Source organism: Lathyrus oleraceus, chromosome 1, assembly GCF_024323335.1.
Source record: "Lathyrus oleraceus cultivar Zhongwan6 chromosome 1, CAAS_Psat_ZW6_1.0, whole genome shotgun sequence".
NCBI lineage: Eukaryota > Viridiplantae > Streptophyta > Magnoliopsida > Fabales > Fabaceae > Lathyrus > Lathyrus oleraceus.
Window position 1 is genome coordinate 79306462 of NC_066579.1, and position 18637 is coordinate 79325098.

The following is an 18637-nucleotide window of genomic DNA, read 5'->3' on the forward strand; positions in this document are numbered from 1 at the left end:
TGATGATGCAAGGAGAATTCAAGATGTCCATGATGGACAAGATGAACTATTTTCTTGGACTCCAAATTAAGCAACTAAAGGATGACATCTTCATCAACCAATCAAAGTACTGCAAAGAGTTGTTGAAAAGATTCAACATGGATAGTTGCAAGACAATGTCTACTTCAATGGGTTCCAGAACTTATGTCGATCAAGATGAGTCAGGTGTTTCAATTGATATCACAAAGTATCGAGATATGATTGGTTCCTTAGTATATTTGACGGCAAGTTGTTCTGATATAATGTTTAGTGTGTGTCTTTATGCGCGATTTCAAGCCAATCCAAATGAATCACATATCACCGCTGTTAAAATGATCATGAAGTATCTCAAAGGAACAACAAATGTCAGCCTATGGTATTCAAAAGGTAGTATATGTGATTTAGTTGGATATTCTGACTCAGATTATGCAAGTTGCAAAATTGATAGAAAAAGTACAAGTGGAACATGTCACATCCTAGGAAATGCATTTGTTTCTTGGGCGTGTAAGAAGCAAGCATGTGTTGCTCTTAGCACCGCATAAGTAGAATACATAGCAGCAGGAAGTTGTTGTGCTCATATTCTATGGCTAAAGCAACAACTGAGTGATTTTGGACTAAATCTTAGATGCATACCACTTCGATGCGACAACACAAGTGCAATAAATATAACAAAGAATCCAATCATGCATTCTCGTACTAAACACATAGACATTCGACATCACTTATTACGTGATCATGGGCTCAAAGGAGATGTTGAAGTCTCGTTCGTGGATACGCATAATCAGCTTGCCGACATATTCACAAAACCTCTCCCAAAGGAATCATTTTACAAAATTTGGAGGGAACTTGGTATTTTAGATGATTGTGACATTTGATTCTTCAAAATTAATCAGTGGAAACACATAGGTACACTCTCTCATTACCTCAAAATTTTATTTAAAATTTTATGTATGTGTTTTCTTACATAAGTTTTGAGAAAATTAATTTTGTGTGTCTTTATAATGATTGTATGACATGTTTACTTCATATAAAGTTGCCCAAGGATATTTAATAACATGTGTAATTATTGGTTTCTTAAAATTCATTGCATGCTGATCTTGGTGAACATTATGTTTTTTAGGTAATTGGTTACCCCTTATTTAGTAATCGATTACATGTCTGCTTGCGTGAATCATTGTAGTATTTTTGCATAGTCTAACCGATTACACCTCTCAGGGTAATCGATTACACTTGAACGTTTTCCAGATTTTTGCTTTTTATTAAATGTGTGTTATTTGTCTATTTTTCTAATAAGTGCTTATTTGTTAAAGTGATTAAAGTGATGAAGAGAATGTGGAAATGTCGGAAAGTGATTAAAGTGATTAAAATGATTAATGTGTTTGTTTCTTATTTTTTGTTATGCTGAGTTTTCTTGTTTTTAAGTTTATGTTTTAATCATTATGTATGGACAAGTTATTTTGTATTAAGTTATGTGCTTTTGGTTGTTTTGTTATTTGTTTCTGTGTTCATATTATATGTTATATTATCATACAACATATGGTTGTTCATTGTTTAGTCTTTCCCATCCTTTTTGTTAATAACAAAGGGGGAGAAGATATATTTGGTTGTTGTATGTTTCTCTAACAATGCAGCTAGAAATTACTTTAAAAATTATCTCAATCATGGATCAAGGGGGAGTTTCAATTGTTAGAGAAAGCAAGATTGGATAAAACTTTCAATAAAGAGTTGTCATCATCAAAAAGGGGGAGAATGTGAAGACAAGCTTCTCAAAGTATTTTGATGAAGACATGATCTACAAGAAAATGTGCATCGCAAAAAGAATGGTTCAAGACTCAAGCACAAGTCAAGCTTCACTTATAAGAGAATTTCAAGTCTTGAAGATTTCTATTGAATTGATCAAATTATTAAGGTATAAAGTTCTCAACCTCTTTATTTCAAGTGCTCAAGAGTTTCATTCATAAATGGCATGTTTCATTTAGACCTCTTAAATATTTTCATTTGGACTTACAATTCATTTTCAACTGCATTTGGTGATTCTACTTTGATGGTAATCAGTTACCATGTTTTGGATAATCGATTACATGGTGAACATTTTCAAATTTTTTAACGTTGGTTCAGGTGTAACCGATTACATCGTATTGGGTAACCGATTACCATTGAACCAGTGGAAGAAATAAATGCATTTTTTCATGAAAACATTTTTTGAATTGTGTTCTTGAATCATGGCATCCATTCATGAATTATGACCATTTAGAAAGGTGTCTAAGGGTTATATATACCACATATTTTCAGAATTTGAATTGACCTCCTTCACACTAATATTTCAAACAATTTTTCTCTCAATCTTTTAAAATTTTCTCAAGTGTTCTTGACTAAATTTTCTGGTGAAACTTTCTACACAAAATTTTCAATATACATTCATATAGTTTCATCCATACCATTCTTCGAGAACTTGTATGTCATAAAGAGAATTGATTTCGTAAAAGGAGAAGATCAATCAATAGATTGATATATTGTTCCATCTTTCAAAAACTTGTAAAAACTTATATTGGTTCCATATGTTATGCTTCAACCCTTCAATCTCATAGAACAAAACTTGATCCTAAGGCAACAACGTGCATTTTTCTATGGTATAGACTTGGTATGAAAGGATATGTCTTACTTGACTTTCATACCACATAAGTCTTTATATCTAGAAATGTCATTTTCCATGAACATATTTTTCCTTACAAATCCACATCTCATTTTTCCTACACCTTTTTGAATTATTTTTCATCTACACTTGATAATTCTACTAAGACATATCCACTTGATCATGCATATATTACACCTAACCCATCCTTTGACACGCCAAACTTACCTCACACATTATCAACTGACTTTACCACAGATAATAACACCGATCCTAAATCCAATCAACCAAGCACACATCATGACTCACCAATCAACCTTACTACAGATAACACCATACCTCTTGAATCAAATCTCATTAACCAACATAATTCACTAATCAGAACCTCCTTAAGGATGAGACATCATCCCTCTTATTTTCTAGACTATATATGTAACTCTACAACTACTTTAAACCAATCTTCCAAAGGTACTCTTTATCCTTTGTCTAAGTTCATTTCTCATAAAAATTTATCTTCTACATATTCACATTATTTATTATCCTTATTGTCTCACATTGAACCTAAGAATTACACAGAGGCATCAAATCAAGAATGTTAGAAGCAAGCTATGCAACTTAAGCTTAGTGCCCTTGAGAAAATGGGTACATGGAAGCTTGTGGATCTACCACCTAGTGTCATAACAATTGGTTGTAGATGGGTTTACAAGATTAAATACTTGGGCGATGGCTCCATTAAAAGATTCAAAGCTAGACTGGTAGCAAATGGTACAACAAGATATAAGGGCTTGGCTATTTTGACACTTATATACCAATTGCAAAGCTCAATACAGTGAGAAATGTCATAGCCCTATCATCTCTTAATTATTGTTATTTACATGAATTGGATATTAATAATGATTTCTTGCATGGTGAAATTCAAGAGGATGTATACATGATAGTACCACATGGTGTTTCTACCATTAAGCCTAACCAAGCTTGTAAGGTTGTCAAATTACTATATGGGCTTAAACAAGCTAGCAGGAGATGCTATAAAAGGCCAAATTTTTTCATTAAACATCACTATAAATAGGTTGGCTGAGATCAATTTTCATTTAAATAAGCCAATGCATCTTCTTTCACTATCTTACTAGTGTATGTTGATGATGTGATTTTAGTAGGTGGTGATTTGAATAAATTTAACTCAATTAAGATGGCATTGGATAACACATGCAAAATCAATGACTTGGGTAAGTTAAAATACTTTCTAGGCACTGAGTTGACAAAATTAAAGGATGGAATTTTCCTATTTCAAATAAAGTGTTGTCTTTACATGTTGGAAGATCCAGGTTTCATTGAACCCATGCCAGTTTCTACACCTTCTTATTCTGCAATTAAACTTTACCAAGATTTTAATGCTCTATATCCTAATATACTTTCTTATAAAAGGCTTATAGGAAAATATTTGTATTCAAATGCAACAAGACCTTACATCACTTTTTGCACACAACAACTGAGTCAATTTTTATCAGCTCCTACTATAACTCATTTAAATAATTAAAACAATTATGAAGTGAAATTTACTAAGTCATACTGGGAATTTCAACCAAAGTGAAATTTCATGTAGTGTCTTTTGTTTGAAATTTTAAACGCTTAGGATTTTACCGACAATTTTGAATGACTGTGATTGCACCGAGAGTTTTGGTGATCCAAAGTAAAAGCAAAATTGTATAAATATGGGATCACCCGTTGTTTGATAAAAACATCTCAAAAAATGCCTTTTCCTCAATTTTTAATTAAGGCAAAAATGTACTTTAACGAAGTTTCACCTCCCGTAGAGTTTCGGCTTCCAAATGAAACCACATCTCTCGTCGGCCTGACGTCCAAGTTAAATGAATTGTTGTCTGATACTGAAACTAGAAAGGTGAGAAAGATCGAGTTTCATGAAGATTGGATTGATACTGACGGGAGGGTGAAATACAACCTTGTTGAGTTGAAGACGCATGGAGATGTGAAAGATATGTGAAGATCATTTTGCCATAGGATAACAAAGGTGTCGATCGAGTTAAATGCTAAAATTTCAAGGTCTGCTGACGACATAATGAAGATGATGAAACACCCATAATCATCTAATAATGTCCACTACATGAAAAACAAGCTTTAGCTGTCAAATATAAGTGTCGGCCCTGACTCCGACGCTACTAGTGTTGATATAACATCACAAATAGTTGTCGCTAATGGCTAAAAACATCTGTTTTAATTTTGTAATAGGTCATTACCACTGGCATTCGTTATAGCTGACGCTAAATTTGGATATATAATTTAATTATAAATTACTTAATGGAATATCAGCGACGACAATAGCTGACGCTAACTAGTAGTTGATTGTAATTTCTTTCATGTATTTGTTTAGTTATTTATCTTATTGTAGCGACGGCTATTTATGATGCTATTGTTGATGCAAAAATTATTCATTTCCCCCCACAAATTTTGTTGCCTCCTTTTTTTGTTTTAAACAATTTTTTATGCTAGCGATGGGTAAAACCAACGCTAATATTGGTGTCAAAAAATTCAATTCCCCCAGAAATTTCGTTAGGCACCTTTTTTAATTAATTTTGTTTTAAATAGTTGTTTTAATGGAACTAAAGCGACAGTGATGATCGACGTTATAGTATAGTTACGTGTAAGTTCATTCACTAATTCATTTGTTTATTTATTGTATAGTAGCGACAACTAACAAATGACGCTACAGTATAATTACATCTAATTTTATTCTTTAATCTTTAAATTTAGCGTCGCTTAAAATCGACGCCAAATTTGGTGAGAAAAATTTTCGTTTCCCGGACAACTTTAGTTTGCCTCCTTTTTTTCCCTTTTTGTATTTATTTTTTTATTCTTTTTAACCAAATAATTTTTTCTTTTTTTTGAAATATTAAAATAATTAATAAAATTTTAATATTTTAAAATGTCAAATAAAATTTCATATTTTAATATTTATTTAAACAAATATTGAATATAATTTTAAAATGATAAATAACTTTTTTTAACCTTTTAAATTGATATAAAATTTAATATAAAAATAAATAAGATGTAAAACTTAATATAAAACAAATATATATTGAATTTGATACTTTGATGTAACTTTGACATCTTTATGTAGCATATTGTGGATGGGTACAAGTTTAATATATTGTGCTAATATTTTGATGTAACTTTGACATCTTAATCAATGTAGAAATATTGTGGATTTACACAAGTTTGTTATCTTGTGTTGGAATTTTGATGTGATAGTATATCAATGAATAGTTAGAAATTAAAAATAGGTTTCAGTAAATTTTATGTAACAAATAAATTTGGTTTTAAACAGGTTTAAATAAAAAAAAGATAAAATCCAAAATTAATAAAAAAATTAGCGTCAGCTATAACCAACGCTATAAGACGCAATTATAGGGTTATAGCGTCAATTATAACCGACGCTACAATATAAAACAGAAAATTAAAAAACCACTAGCGTTGATTATTTTCAATGCTATAATACACGATTATTAGTATGTAGCATTTTATTCCGATGCTCAGAATTGACGAAGAGAATGTTTAAGTGTCGCTTTAAACTGCCAATATGTGAAAGTTACCGCCGAGAATAGCCGATGCTACCTGGAAAAAATAATTACAAAATAGTTGGTTTTTGTATTTTAATGTCACTCTAGCGTTCCTCAAATCGACACTAATACATTGAAGAGAATGTTTAAGTGTCGCTTTAAAACCCCACTATGTCAAAGGTATCGTCGATAATAGTCTTCATTATGCTTTGCTTTAACCTTTAGGATCTCTGCCCCAACCCCGATGCTAAGTTTTCGCTAACACGTTGTAGCGTCGGATTTTAGCCTTTAGCGAGGGCAATTAGTCGACGCTAAAACACAGTTTTCTTGTAGTTGTATAGGTAAAGTCCTTCTGCACATACGCCTCAGAAACTCCTAAATCTCGTACAACAGTCATACATGCAAGCAGCATGCTAAGAACAAGAGCCGTCTAGAATCTATCGCCGACAGGAAGATGGAACAAATAGGAGACATCATCCAAAGTGATAGTCATCTTCCCAAATGGAAGATGAAATAAAGATGTCTACTTGTGTCATCTCTCAGAAAATGCAGTAAGTAGCGGCGCGTCAAGCATAATGAGGGATAAATAGGCACAAACAAGTAGGTCAAAGTCCCGCAACATCCGACTAACCTGCTTAGGCATCATAATCTTTGGGAAGTCCTTCAGTTTCGACTCGTGCGAAGTCACCTTCAGTGTGGGACAGTCTTGTGACAAAAAAATATAAAAAAAAATTGCAGTTAGCTTTCATGACACAATAATAAAGAAATTAAAGTTAAACATAAAAAACACATATCTATCTCCACCATAGTTGTAACGTCACATGATCTGCATACTTAGTAAGCACCGACCGATTAACTGATCCTCTAGGGAATCCACTGTTAGTGTGCACTGAGGGCTCAATCGAATGAGTTGTAACCTCTATGTCAGCAGTAACAACAACATTTGGCTGGACCACCTCAGCATCCACCTCATCAACAACCACCCCATCAACCTCTCCAGCTTCGACAACCTCCCCAACAACCTCCCTAGCTACCTCTCCAATAACCTCCACATCAATCACCCCAATAACCTCCCCAACAACCTCCTTAGCTACCTCTACAGCAACAACCTCATATGACATCTCATCTTTGGGTTGCTCAACTGATCGTACATACCAGCATCGAGTGGTACGAGGTACGCGAAACTGACACTACTCAACCAACCGTTTTCGGTGTGAACTGATTGAGACCACTCGTCCAGTCTGTATTTGGGAAGACTCAACCTCAATAGCTCTAGCCTGGTCTTCCACTTTATCGATAGATATGTCTGCAATAGTGTCGTCCCCACCTCTATGTTTCACTGCAAAAGAATTAAAAATTTAAAAACAAATTTAGCAACTATCGAAAATGTCAGAATTTTCGGTAAAAAATAAAGTTTTATCCATACTGGAAATTTCAGAATTTACGGTAAAAAGACCAAAGTGTTTACAACTACCAGAAATTCTAAAATTTCCAGGAAATCAAATGGGATTTTGTATCGGAAATTTTGAAATTTTCGATTAAATTGTTAGAATTAATATTGAAAATTTTGAAATTTCCGATACAAAATCCCGAAAATTTTGACATTTACGGTATAAAACATCTATTTTTTTAAATTTTCGATAATTGCTTCGAAATTTCTGGTATCGCCCTAGAATTTTCAAAAATGCGCATGAATCCTGTAAATTTGGAAATTGCGTGAAGTGATTTTGCAAGGACAATGTTGTCTTTACATATGCAATGAGGGTGTCATGTTTAATTGGGGGGTGGCAGGGAAAAACCTTGTGAAAGTGGGACGGGATAAGACGAGTTAACTTTAAAGGATGGGATGATATATATTCTAAATAACACAAACTGATAGAGGCCCACCTGATAGCTTATCAAAAAAACGTTGAATTATCATAATGTTTAGATTGTAGAATTGAAGAAATCTTTAGATAAGAGTCAGCTCATGGAGGCCGAGGGAAGGGCCACATCTCTTACTATAAAAAATATAGTCTCTTTGAAGATACCGAGAAAATTTCCATGTTGACTTTTGAGAATGTGCATACTCAGTAATTTATGCATTAAATATGATGCGAATATTGCTTCCGTGATATGCTAAGTTTTGAGAATTCTTTTTCGCAAATCCCTGCAATGCATCTATGTTTAAATCTAGTGATAGAGGGCATGGAAGTTTACAAAAGTGAAGTGGAGGGCACATTGATTAACTTCGATTTCTAGGCGCATATGCTCACTTTCTTTAGTTTATCTTCACTTTAGTATGCAATACTTATATATGATTTGCATGTTTTAGTTATGATAATATAGTTTTACTCTTAATATAACAACTTGTTAATTGGCGCGTATCGTTAAAATAGAAATATTCCTTACTAAGGCACATTTTTTTCTACCCTTGCTTCAAGCTTTGGCCTTAGATAAAGGGTCGATCACTTTGGGAGGATCCTTTGTCTCCTAGATGAATAATCAAGGAGTGAGGTCTCCCTTGCATATTTGGTAACTTTTTTAAGAGTTTTAAATTTTTATATGAGGTATCCTCCTTCTCTTAGATGTATGTTCGAGTATGTCATCCATTTTTTAACATGCCTCATAGGAACCATTTCTTTATTTTAGGATTATGATTCTTATTCTTTGGTGGTCTGTTAATATTTCTGTTACGAAAGAAATTTGAAAATATCACTGGGTATTTCACTTAATCATGAAACGTAGAGGCAAAATTTCATTTAATAATGGTGGAAAACATGTGATTAACCTGAAATAACGGTAAGAAAACATGCAACTAAACTGAAACATAAAATGAAAATTTTAAATTTTAAAATCCAATACTCTCCCGTTTAGTGGCTTGGTAACATATTAGGGTCTGAATATTTAGTTGTCTTTTGATTGTCCTCTTTGGTCTAGCAGTGACCCTTTGATCCTCTCAAATTGGTGTTGAGTTTGACCCACACAATGGTAAGGTTAACAATGGTGTGAGATATTGGATCGAATTCTAATATGGTTGAAGAGTAGCTTCTCGATTAGAAAATTCTAATGCACCTTAGCATGCCGTCGAAGTCTGTTCACATGTTAAAGTTGAAGTATGCTAGGATTGTTAGCATGTCGAATTGGGCTTGTCTGTTATGCCCAATTATTTAAGCTAGCTTGTTCTCTAAGTTAGTTTGTGTAATGAGTCTGTGTGTAAAAACTAATTAGTTTAGTATGTTAGTTTTCTTACAAATAACATACTAGTCTCTCATCATTGAATAACACAAATCCTAATTAGGGTGAGAGAAGTTATTTGCTATTCTATAACACTTATAACCTTGTTTAAAAGAGAAAGCAAGGAATATCAATTTATAACCAATTTCATTGTGTTCTTATTGTTTTCTTCTTTTCTACCCTTGTGGGTTTCTTATCAATCAAGAAACCAATTATAGTTTGTAATTCCGACATCATGTTCACAACAAACTGGTACGGTGAGCATGGAGAAGATGTCGTCAATAAAGTATGAGATTAAAAAGTTCACCGGAGTGAACGATTTTGGTCTATGGCACTTGAATATGAAATCCCTACTGGTTTAGCAGGGTTGTTTAGAAGCGTTGAAGGGTGCCGCAACCATGAAAGTTGCGTTAAAAAATAAATAAAAATTGACTATGGTAGAGAAATCCCACAACGCCATATTATTGAGCCTTGGTGATAAGGTTCTTCGACATGTTTCGAAGGAGACGACGACCTCATGTCTTTAGAGGCGAAGGAAGTCTTAAGAGACGTGAAGAAACAAGGCTTGTATACCCTTAAAGCTGAAGTTGTTAGTGGTTCTGAAGATGTTGCATTCACGAAACCTTTGTCGAAGAAAGAAATTTGGCACATGAGATTGGGCCATGTCAGTGAAAGGGGTCTGGTCGAATTGGGAGAAAAATCTACTTAGTGGAGACAAATTCGAAAAGATAAAGTTTTGTGAACCCTCTATACTTGAAAAATCTTGCAGAGTGAAGTTCAATAAACGCAAACAAAAAAAACATGGATTCCTTAATTACCTCAATGTTGATCTTTGGAGGCCTACGAGGTGTCAATCACATTTAAGAGCAATGTTGATCTTTGTGGTGAGTTGTTGGATGTACTTGTAGTTGAGATCTCTGGTAATTTGGATGATAATCATCTTGTGCTGGGAAGACTCTGGAAAGGGTGGGATCCGTTCTTGGTGGTCGATGTGGGTCAATGTGGTCAGCGTAGAACATAAAGCACTTCATAAACTCAATTAGGGTACTGAGAATGTGAAGTAATTTAAGATTAACATGTTAACAAAATAATACGAGCTTTTCTGTTAGAAACCCAGTGAAATTATGGAATCCATGCAGATGCGATATATTCAGATAATCAATAATTTAGGGAATTTAGGAAATACTTTATCTAACCAAGGTTGCTTTAACAAAGTGTTAAGGTGTATGTGCAGAGAATGCCAACCAAAACTAAAGTCACTAAAGAGTCACACGAGTTGAAGACTTTATGTATTTCAACTCTATTTGAAAATCTTATAGAACATGAGCATGTGCTAAAAATGCTCAAAGCAACTGAAGCTAATATGAAAAATAAGGAAAAAAAAGAAAAGTTGTTCTTAAAGACCTAAACTTCCAAGGTCATCGTAAATGGCGATGAGGATAACTCCAATAGATACGCTTCATAGGATGAAGAGATGGTTTTGTTTAATTCATCGTTACAATAAGTATATGAAGAGAAATAGTCTAAAATACTCAGAGAAAATATTGGTGAAATTTAGAAGATCAAATCCACCAAAGAAACGGGAAGACATCAAGAAGTAAGTAAGAAAGAAACATGCTTTTAATATGGTAAATCAAGTCATTATCAAATTATTTATCCAAGCTTGTCAAAGCATAAAAGAAAGTAAAACTTTTACAAATTCAATAGAAAGGACAAAGAACGTAAGACATACATTGCTTGAGAAGAAGATGAAGATTCATCATCTTCCAACTCAAGTTCAACCAAAGAAGTAATTAATTTTTGTTTGATGGAAAGACACAAGCAAAGGGACTCGAAAGTAAGTGATTCCGACTCACATCTTTTACCTTTGTATAATGAACTATTTAAGGCATTTCATGATATGCATGATGATGCTCTAAAACCTTTTATAAATATTTCTTCTCAAAATAAAATGACTTTAAAACTTGAGGAAGAAATTTTGAAACTTTTTTTTTTGAATCATAAAAAAAAAGATCATGCATATCTTGTTAATGAGCAAGTTTTTATTTCTCAAACTCTAGTAGAAAAGGTTGATGTAGTCGAATGCGATAAATGTCCTACATTGAAATTGAAATTGAAAACCTTAATGAACAACTAACACACCTCCACGACTAACCTAGTATTGATTATATAAGTTCAATTGATAAAGAAAATATTTTAAAAGGAATGCTTTTATCACTAAGAAAAATATAAGGAATCATTCTACAAAGTTGTGTGTCATTATTGTTCTGAGAAAGGTCATATAATTCCCCAATGTAACATAAGGAATGTAAAAGTTCTAAGTGGTATTATGAGTTGGGCTCCTAAATATCTTACTATTAACCCTAAAGGATCCAACAAAAATTGAATGTCTATTTTAATTCATTGATATCTAGTGCAGGAGTGTCTCAAAATCTTAAAAATGACAAGTATTTCTTGTTAATGGATCCTAATGACAAATGAATCAATATATATATATATATATATATATATATATATATATATATATATATATATATATATATATATATATATAATCATATTTTGATTCTATCGTTATTTGTCTATATAATTGTGTTGTTTATTAACTTTATTTGTACAATAAATCAAGTTCCATATCATCGTAATTGTTACCATTCTCCTTAATCTTCTCGCAATTGTGTTTGATTTATTTTAATTGTTATTTTTTGTGATATGTTGTTCGTATGTGATCTATAGTTTTTTATTTGTGATAAGTGAATTGTGTTATGTGTGCATAACATATCTTTGGGCATCATGATCCTTGCATCATTTTAATTTCATCTGCATCATATAATTCTCTTCTACATCAAAATATTTTTTTTTCATGGGCATTAGAATTTAGTTTGCATTAAAATCATATTTATCATTTAAATTTTGAAGTCATTTTGCATTAAAAATCATTTTGGCATTTAATTTTTTAAAAAACTTTTTAAAGTTCGAAGTTGTTGACTCGAATTAAAGAAAATTCTGATTCCAATCAAAGAAGGATATAAGAAGGTGATTTGAATCACAACATTTGTTGTTTATGCTTTACATAAATGATTTCAATAATTCGAATGCTTTAAGACGTTTAGATGATATAATTCAGATGTCTTTTTGTCAGTTATTTTCGTCGCTAATTTTAATTTTTTGTAATGATGAAATCTAGATATTTGTTGCTTAGTGTTGAAGTTATTTGGTTTTAAAAGTCTTGTTTACCCGTCATTGCTGGCTTAGTGAGACATTGTTCTTAGCTTAGCGAGACATTTATCTTTGTTTGTCGAGCTTTGGTTGTTGGAAGATGCCTTTTGATTGGTTTTTGTGTTTTCTTGATTCTTTTTACATGTACTTGATAAATACATAGTTAAAAAGTTCATACAAGCGTTTTATCGTATTTAATTGATAAATTGAGTGCTTTTTTCTTAATTACTTATAAAATAAATTAGTAAACACTTATGTATTTTACATATTTTGCTAGCTTAGAAGAGTATTACTGGTTAACAATATATAATTAATGAAAATAATACTTATTTTTAAATGTTGCTATATAAAAAAAAGCATTCAAATGATTAATACAAATATTGCATTTACATAATGAAATAGACCTCATTAATAATACCAACATCTTAAATATAAGTTGCTAATAAAACAATAAAACATTGATTACACATGAATCAATCAAGAAGTCTTAATAAGGGCTTTCAAATACACTAGTTCATCATGGCTAGCTAGCACACATTTTATTCAGGAATTATATATGAAGTATAGCATCATGAGCAATCAGCCTTAATTTTTTTGAGCAGATTGACTGCTCATGATGTTATATCAATTTCCATGAATTTAATTACCTATAGTCATGCTAGCATATTAATTAATATCTATATGCTGCCCCAATAATGTAAATTTTGGTCTCTACCGAAAGGCTCCTCCAAGGGCAGGTGCCCAATAATCAGCTCCATTGTCACTCCCAACTTGAAGTGTGCATGACACTGGAACAAGACACAGCCCTCTACTTTGTAGGTCCTTGTTTGGTTCTTCATGAGAAACCTAATTATTTAACATCAACATTATATATAAACTCATAAAAATTGAATCAAAAATGCATTTTCTTTATCACTACTATAAATACATGAATTTCTAATAATTTTATAAATGAAGACAATAATTTTGATCTTTAATCTTGATGGCTCTAACTCTTGAAACTGAAACTTGAGACTAAATGATTTTATTTATTTCTATTTATTTTTTATAAGTTTCTAATTAAATTTTTTTAATTGTGATTTAAAACTCCTTTCTTTGATCTAGGACCGACCCAATTTAATCGAAAATTTAAGGAGAAAATTAAATTAAAACTTATCATATATATATATATATATATATATATATATATATATATATATATATATATATATATATATATATATATATATATATATATATATATATATATATATATATATATATATATATATATATATATATATATGTATATATATACACCAAAGTTTGACCCACAATAACTGTCAACTTCATGTCACACACTTTAAAAAACACTATAAATTAAAAAATATATAATTTGGCTAAGTTATATTTCTTAAGTTTTTGTGTATTCACAACTAGCATAATATATGATATAAAATATTTATTTAAGAGTAATGCATAGTAGAATTGAAAAAAAAAATATTAATATTTTTTTTAATTTAAAGTTTTAATTGCAAAATACATGAGATGGTGGGAGTAATTATAAAAGAATAAAAACATAATACTTTTGAATTTTTATTTATAAAACATATTCAATTACCTCTTCAACTGCTTTCCTCTTCAAGCTATTTTCATGTAGCAACTGCAATCAGAAAATAAGAAAATATTAATTAATATATTTTGCATTCAAATTTACAATAGTTTCTAATTAGTCAGTAGTAAAGCAAGCCCTTTATATGTTTGGATAATATGAAATCTGATAAAGCTGGTGACATTTCTCTTTAGTTATACATAATTTTTCTTCATTTGATAACAAAATTAATTATTAATGATTAAGATCTTAAAAATGCAAAATCTCTAAACCCCTTTAAGGTGATTAACTAATGGATCCAATTAATTAAAAATAATACCTGACCAGGATCTTCAGGAAATAAACAATTCTTATCTCCTTGAACCTAAGATTAAATATGTACAATCATCACTCAATTAGTACTCCATAACTATCAATAAATTAATCAATATATTTATTAAAAAGCAAGAATTAACTAAGCAAAAGAGACAGAAGAGATATAAAGTGATTAATTCTTGCTTTGGATAGTTAACAAAATAACGTTTATATATATATATATATATATATATATATATATATATATATATATATATATATATATATATATATATATATATATATATATATATATATATATAAACCATAATATCATCACCGTGGCCAACGGAAAAGTTTTTTGATATCTATTTTTCATTTATTAATACTAGAAATTAAACAATAAATTTCTCGAATAAATGATTCAAACTCCTTCTATTAGAACCAGTACAGTGAATTTTTTATCTTTAACAATTTTGTTGCTTATATTCAAGATTAGAGAATTAATTAAGGTGCTAAATTCTTTAATAAATCTAAAATGGGTTAATATTAAAATTCTTACTGAATGTGGTTGTCTTGTGTTTCCAGATCCATTGCTCAAGTATGGTAAGCTAAGAGCCTACATAATTCCAAAGACAGTATAAAAAAAAAGTAGCATGCAATATTTTTAGAATTTAATTAAAGAACTATCTAAAATGTATTTTGAATAGAAGAACACAAATTTAAAATGCAACTTTAACAGCGTGCACTACACCACTGACATGTATATGGTAGTTTGAAAAGAAACAGAAATAAATCACCTCAATTTGTGTCTGAAGGAATCTGATATAACCAATAGCTTCTAACAAGACAGAGGCTGTGTCAGTCTGTAAAAGTTAAATATACCATAACACTGTCACATTCCTAGTCACAATATTTCTATATAATATTAGTACATAAAGTATTAATAAAGTAATTTTTTCAATCTAAAATATCATTTAAAAAAAAGTAGATAAAAGAAATAAAATTTTAACAATGAAAGATGATATTATGAATACAATTTTAAAATTAATTTAACAATAAAGTATTAATAACTGAAGATGCAAAATTATTCTATAATTTGATATTAATAACACATAAATTTATAATAATTTCTTATTTTTTAATATATTTTTTATTCTCATTGTTTTTTAAAGTTATTGATATTATAATAATTTCTTAATTTTATTTTTTTATTTAATTATTTTTAAATTATTAATTTATATTAATACATAAATACAAATAAATATTATCGTCATAGAATTAATTTTAAAATAATAATTTAGATTCATTTGAATTTTTGTGATTACGATTTAGTAGTTTGACTCGAAAAACTAATTTACAGATATTTTTGGTTAGAACTTAGATTTATGTTTGAGGACATTGAATATATATTTATGTTTTTTAAGTATTTTTTCTTTAATAAATTTCTCTTCCCCTTTTTGGATTGTGTGGGGATAAGAAACTTTTTTGATAAAATTTTCTTTATAAGGAAAATTGAATTGTTAATGGCTTTCTATTAAAAAGCATATGATAAAACCAAATTAATGTGCATTAAATTATGATTGAATAAACTAGGATTATTTAATTACCTTTCCAAATGGGGAAACAAGCTGATGAAGGGCAGTAATTCTGTCACCTAATTTCTCCTTCCTAACCTGAATTTAAGTAGAAAAAATATCATAAAAATGTGCAGGACAATAGCACATGCTAAAAAGTTGGCTATATTTTGTTGTTGTATTAGCCTCATTTCGATTCTTTTTTTTCTCTATGATAGTAAATTGATGAAACAAAATAGATAAAAAAGAATCATTGTGATTTAGAATTGGACAAAGCAAGAAAGACAATAGTTACTTCCCACATGGTGTTTGTGTGTGCTTATTTGTATGTTTTTATGCATGAAAGTGAGTTAAGAATTGGAAGTTTCTCCATGGAAGTTTGTAAAATATATACCTTGAAGGTTGATTGAGTTGCAGCTTGTTGAACCCTAGCTTTTTTCATTGCCCCACCAGATGCAGTGCTGTTGCACTTATAGAATGAAAAACAAATGGTTAGTTAATTAAATTTCAATTCCATCTAAATTTCTCAAAAAAAATAATAATACATTTTTCATAAGACCTAATGTCAACAAAAAAAAAAATCGGCATCGCAAGATAGATTGCAGTGCTATTACAAAAAAAATTGAATTAAGGATAAAAAAATGAGAAAATTAATATATAAAATTTGTCTTAATTTGTTTTTTGGTGTTAGAGATGTTAGTTTTGGTAATAATTTTTAGTTGTTGTTTAAATATTGTTTGGTTGTGTTGTGATTTATTTTGTTTAAAGAAGATAAGAGAAGTAAATATATCAAGCTCTTTTCCAACAATATATGAAGAAAGAATGAAAAGAAAGAACATCTTATGATTATTCAAACCTAAAAAGGTTGGTGGTAACTATTTAATGGAGATTAAAATATGATTTTTAATTAAATATTCTAAAACATGGAAGCTTTTTTATCTTAGCCAAATTTAAAGGTGTTAATATTGGTAAAGTTTCTTGAAAAGTGAGTTTTGTAACTCATTGACCAAGAAAAGAGAAAATAAAATAAAGAACTCATAAAAGCTCTAACCATGGATGCTTAATGAAGAAGGTGTATAATTTTTTTTAAAGCAAAACTTATTAATTAATATGAAATCTATTTTCTTTCTTACCTCAGAAGATAGATCTGGTGGTGGATGCCTCAAATCTGTATTATTATTGTTAGAGAAATCTAACATGTTGGTGTTGAAACTTGTGACACATGAATTAAGTTCTTCATTTCCATGTCCATATGCATAGCTATTTCCTGAGCTTTCTTGTTTAACATCAACAATAGAAGAATTTGGAGCTTGAGTTATTAGCATTTGATTTTGAAATTGGCTCAATCCAATCTTATCTTCCTCACCAACAATTCCACTCCTAAATTAAAAAAAAAAACTCACATCAATTAATTAGCAAAAGAAATAATTAATTAGACTTTGATCCTTCTTTAACCCAACAAACATACATGCATGAATATTTTTTCCAAAACAACAAAAATATATCTATTAATCAGATAATACAAGAGATATTTCAACCAGATTACAATAAAAAGAAATCGAATATAAACAAATTACATGCATAAATATTCTTCCCCATAAATTTATATCTAGACTTTTATCACTACACAATTAATTAGTGACATAAATAACCGACAAAAAAGTGAAAATTTCTCTAATTCTCTTGTCACTAAATTTAGTGATGAGTAAATTTCATGAAAAGTTTAGATAAATCTTTCAAGTTTTTCTCTAAAATTTTTTTAGTAATTGGTAGTGATTCTAAAGAGAGAGATATACATGAGTAGTTGGCTCCAAGATTCAGGAAGCTCTTGATGATAATCATGCCAAGAAGGAAAAGTAAGAGAAGAAGAAGAATTTGGTGTAAAATTAGGGATGAGAAAGTTAGAATTAGGAGTCGAAAAGAAAGGAGGAGGTTGTGGAGACGGAGGTCTCATGTTATTGATGTTCCACCAATTAGGGTTACTAGCCATCATTTGTTGAACTGGTGAGCTTTGTACAACACCTCTATTCATGCCTAAAGCTTCTTCAACTCTTAAGAATTTTATTACAAAAAGAAGAAGAAAATAAAAGTGAGAAATTATTTTTCCTCTCTCTCTCTTTTCAACCCTAAACAAGGTCTTTGAAGAAATTTTGAGAGGTCTTATTGAGGTTGATTAAGTAGGGGGAACACCACACCATTGGTTGGACCTATTTTTGAAAGAGTTTGAATAATAATCATAGAGTTTTGAGAACCTTTTGTCTTTGTTTGCTTTATTTATTGCTTTGCTTTTCTTTTGTTTTACTTTCGTGTATATCTTTTCTTCAATTGCTTTTTTTATTTCATCCGATTACTTTTGCTTTATCTTAAAGCGTGACATAAAAGGTAACAACAATTCTCTTAATTATAAAAATTGCTTATGTGGTTGTATATGTGTTTACATACATCTAATAAAAAAATGTGTGTCCTTTATTATATAAAAATCACAATTCTTCAATTTTCAAGAAGTTTCTTATAC

General features: G+C 30.2%; 1 protein-coding gene across 1 annotated transcript; it reads right to left on the reverse strand.

The window, feature by feature from the left end:
* Positions 1 to 13007: 13007 nt before the first annotated feature.
* On the reverse strand, positions 13008 to 18366 carry LOC127117046 (transcription factor bHLH68). Its single transcript, XM_051047417.1, has 9 exons — positions 17919 to 18366; positions 17256 to 17502; positions 16517 to 16591; positions 16156 to 16221; positions 15346 to 15411; positions 15108 to 15164; positions 14571 to 14615; positions 14261 to 14302; positions 13008 to 13506 (listed from the first exon to the last, which is right to left on the reverse strand). Exons 1-9 carry the CDS (start codon positions 18152 to 18154, stop codon positions 13372 to 13374), a joined length of 969 nt encoding a protein of 322 aa, XP_050903374.1. The 5' UTR covers positions 18155 to 18366; the 3' UTR covers positions 13008 to 13371.
* Between the last annotated feature and the right edge of the window lie 271 nt (positions 18367 to 18637).

What these genes read in the sequence shown, in the direction of transcription:
- LOC127117046 (XM_051047417.1), bottom strand. Translation starts at nt 18,154, where the DNA reads ATGAATAGAGGTGTTGTACAAAGCTCACCAGTTCAACAAATGATGGCT. An exon ending in TCTTGGAGCCAACTACTCAT is followed by an intron (nt 17,503 to 17,918) that starts GTATATCTCTCT and finishes TTTTTAATTTAG; the next exon opens with GAGTGGAATTGTTGGTGAGG. An exon ending in CAACTCAATCAACCTTCAAG is followed by an intron (nt 16,222 to 16,516) that starts GTATATATTTTA and finishes ACTTAAATTCAG; the next exon opens with GTTAGGAAGGAGAAATTAGG.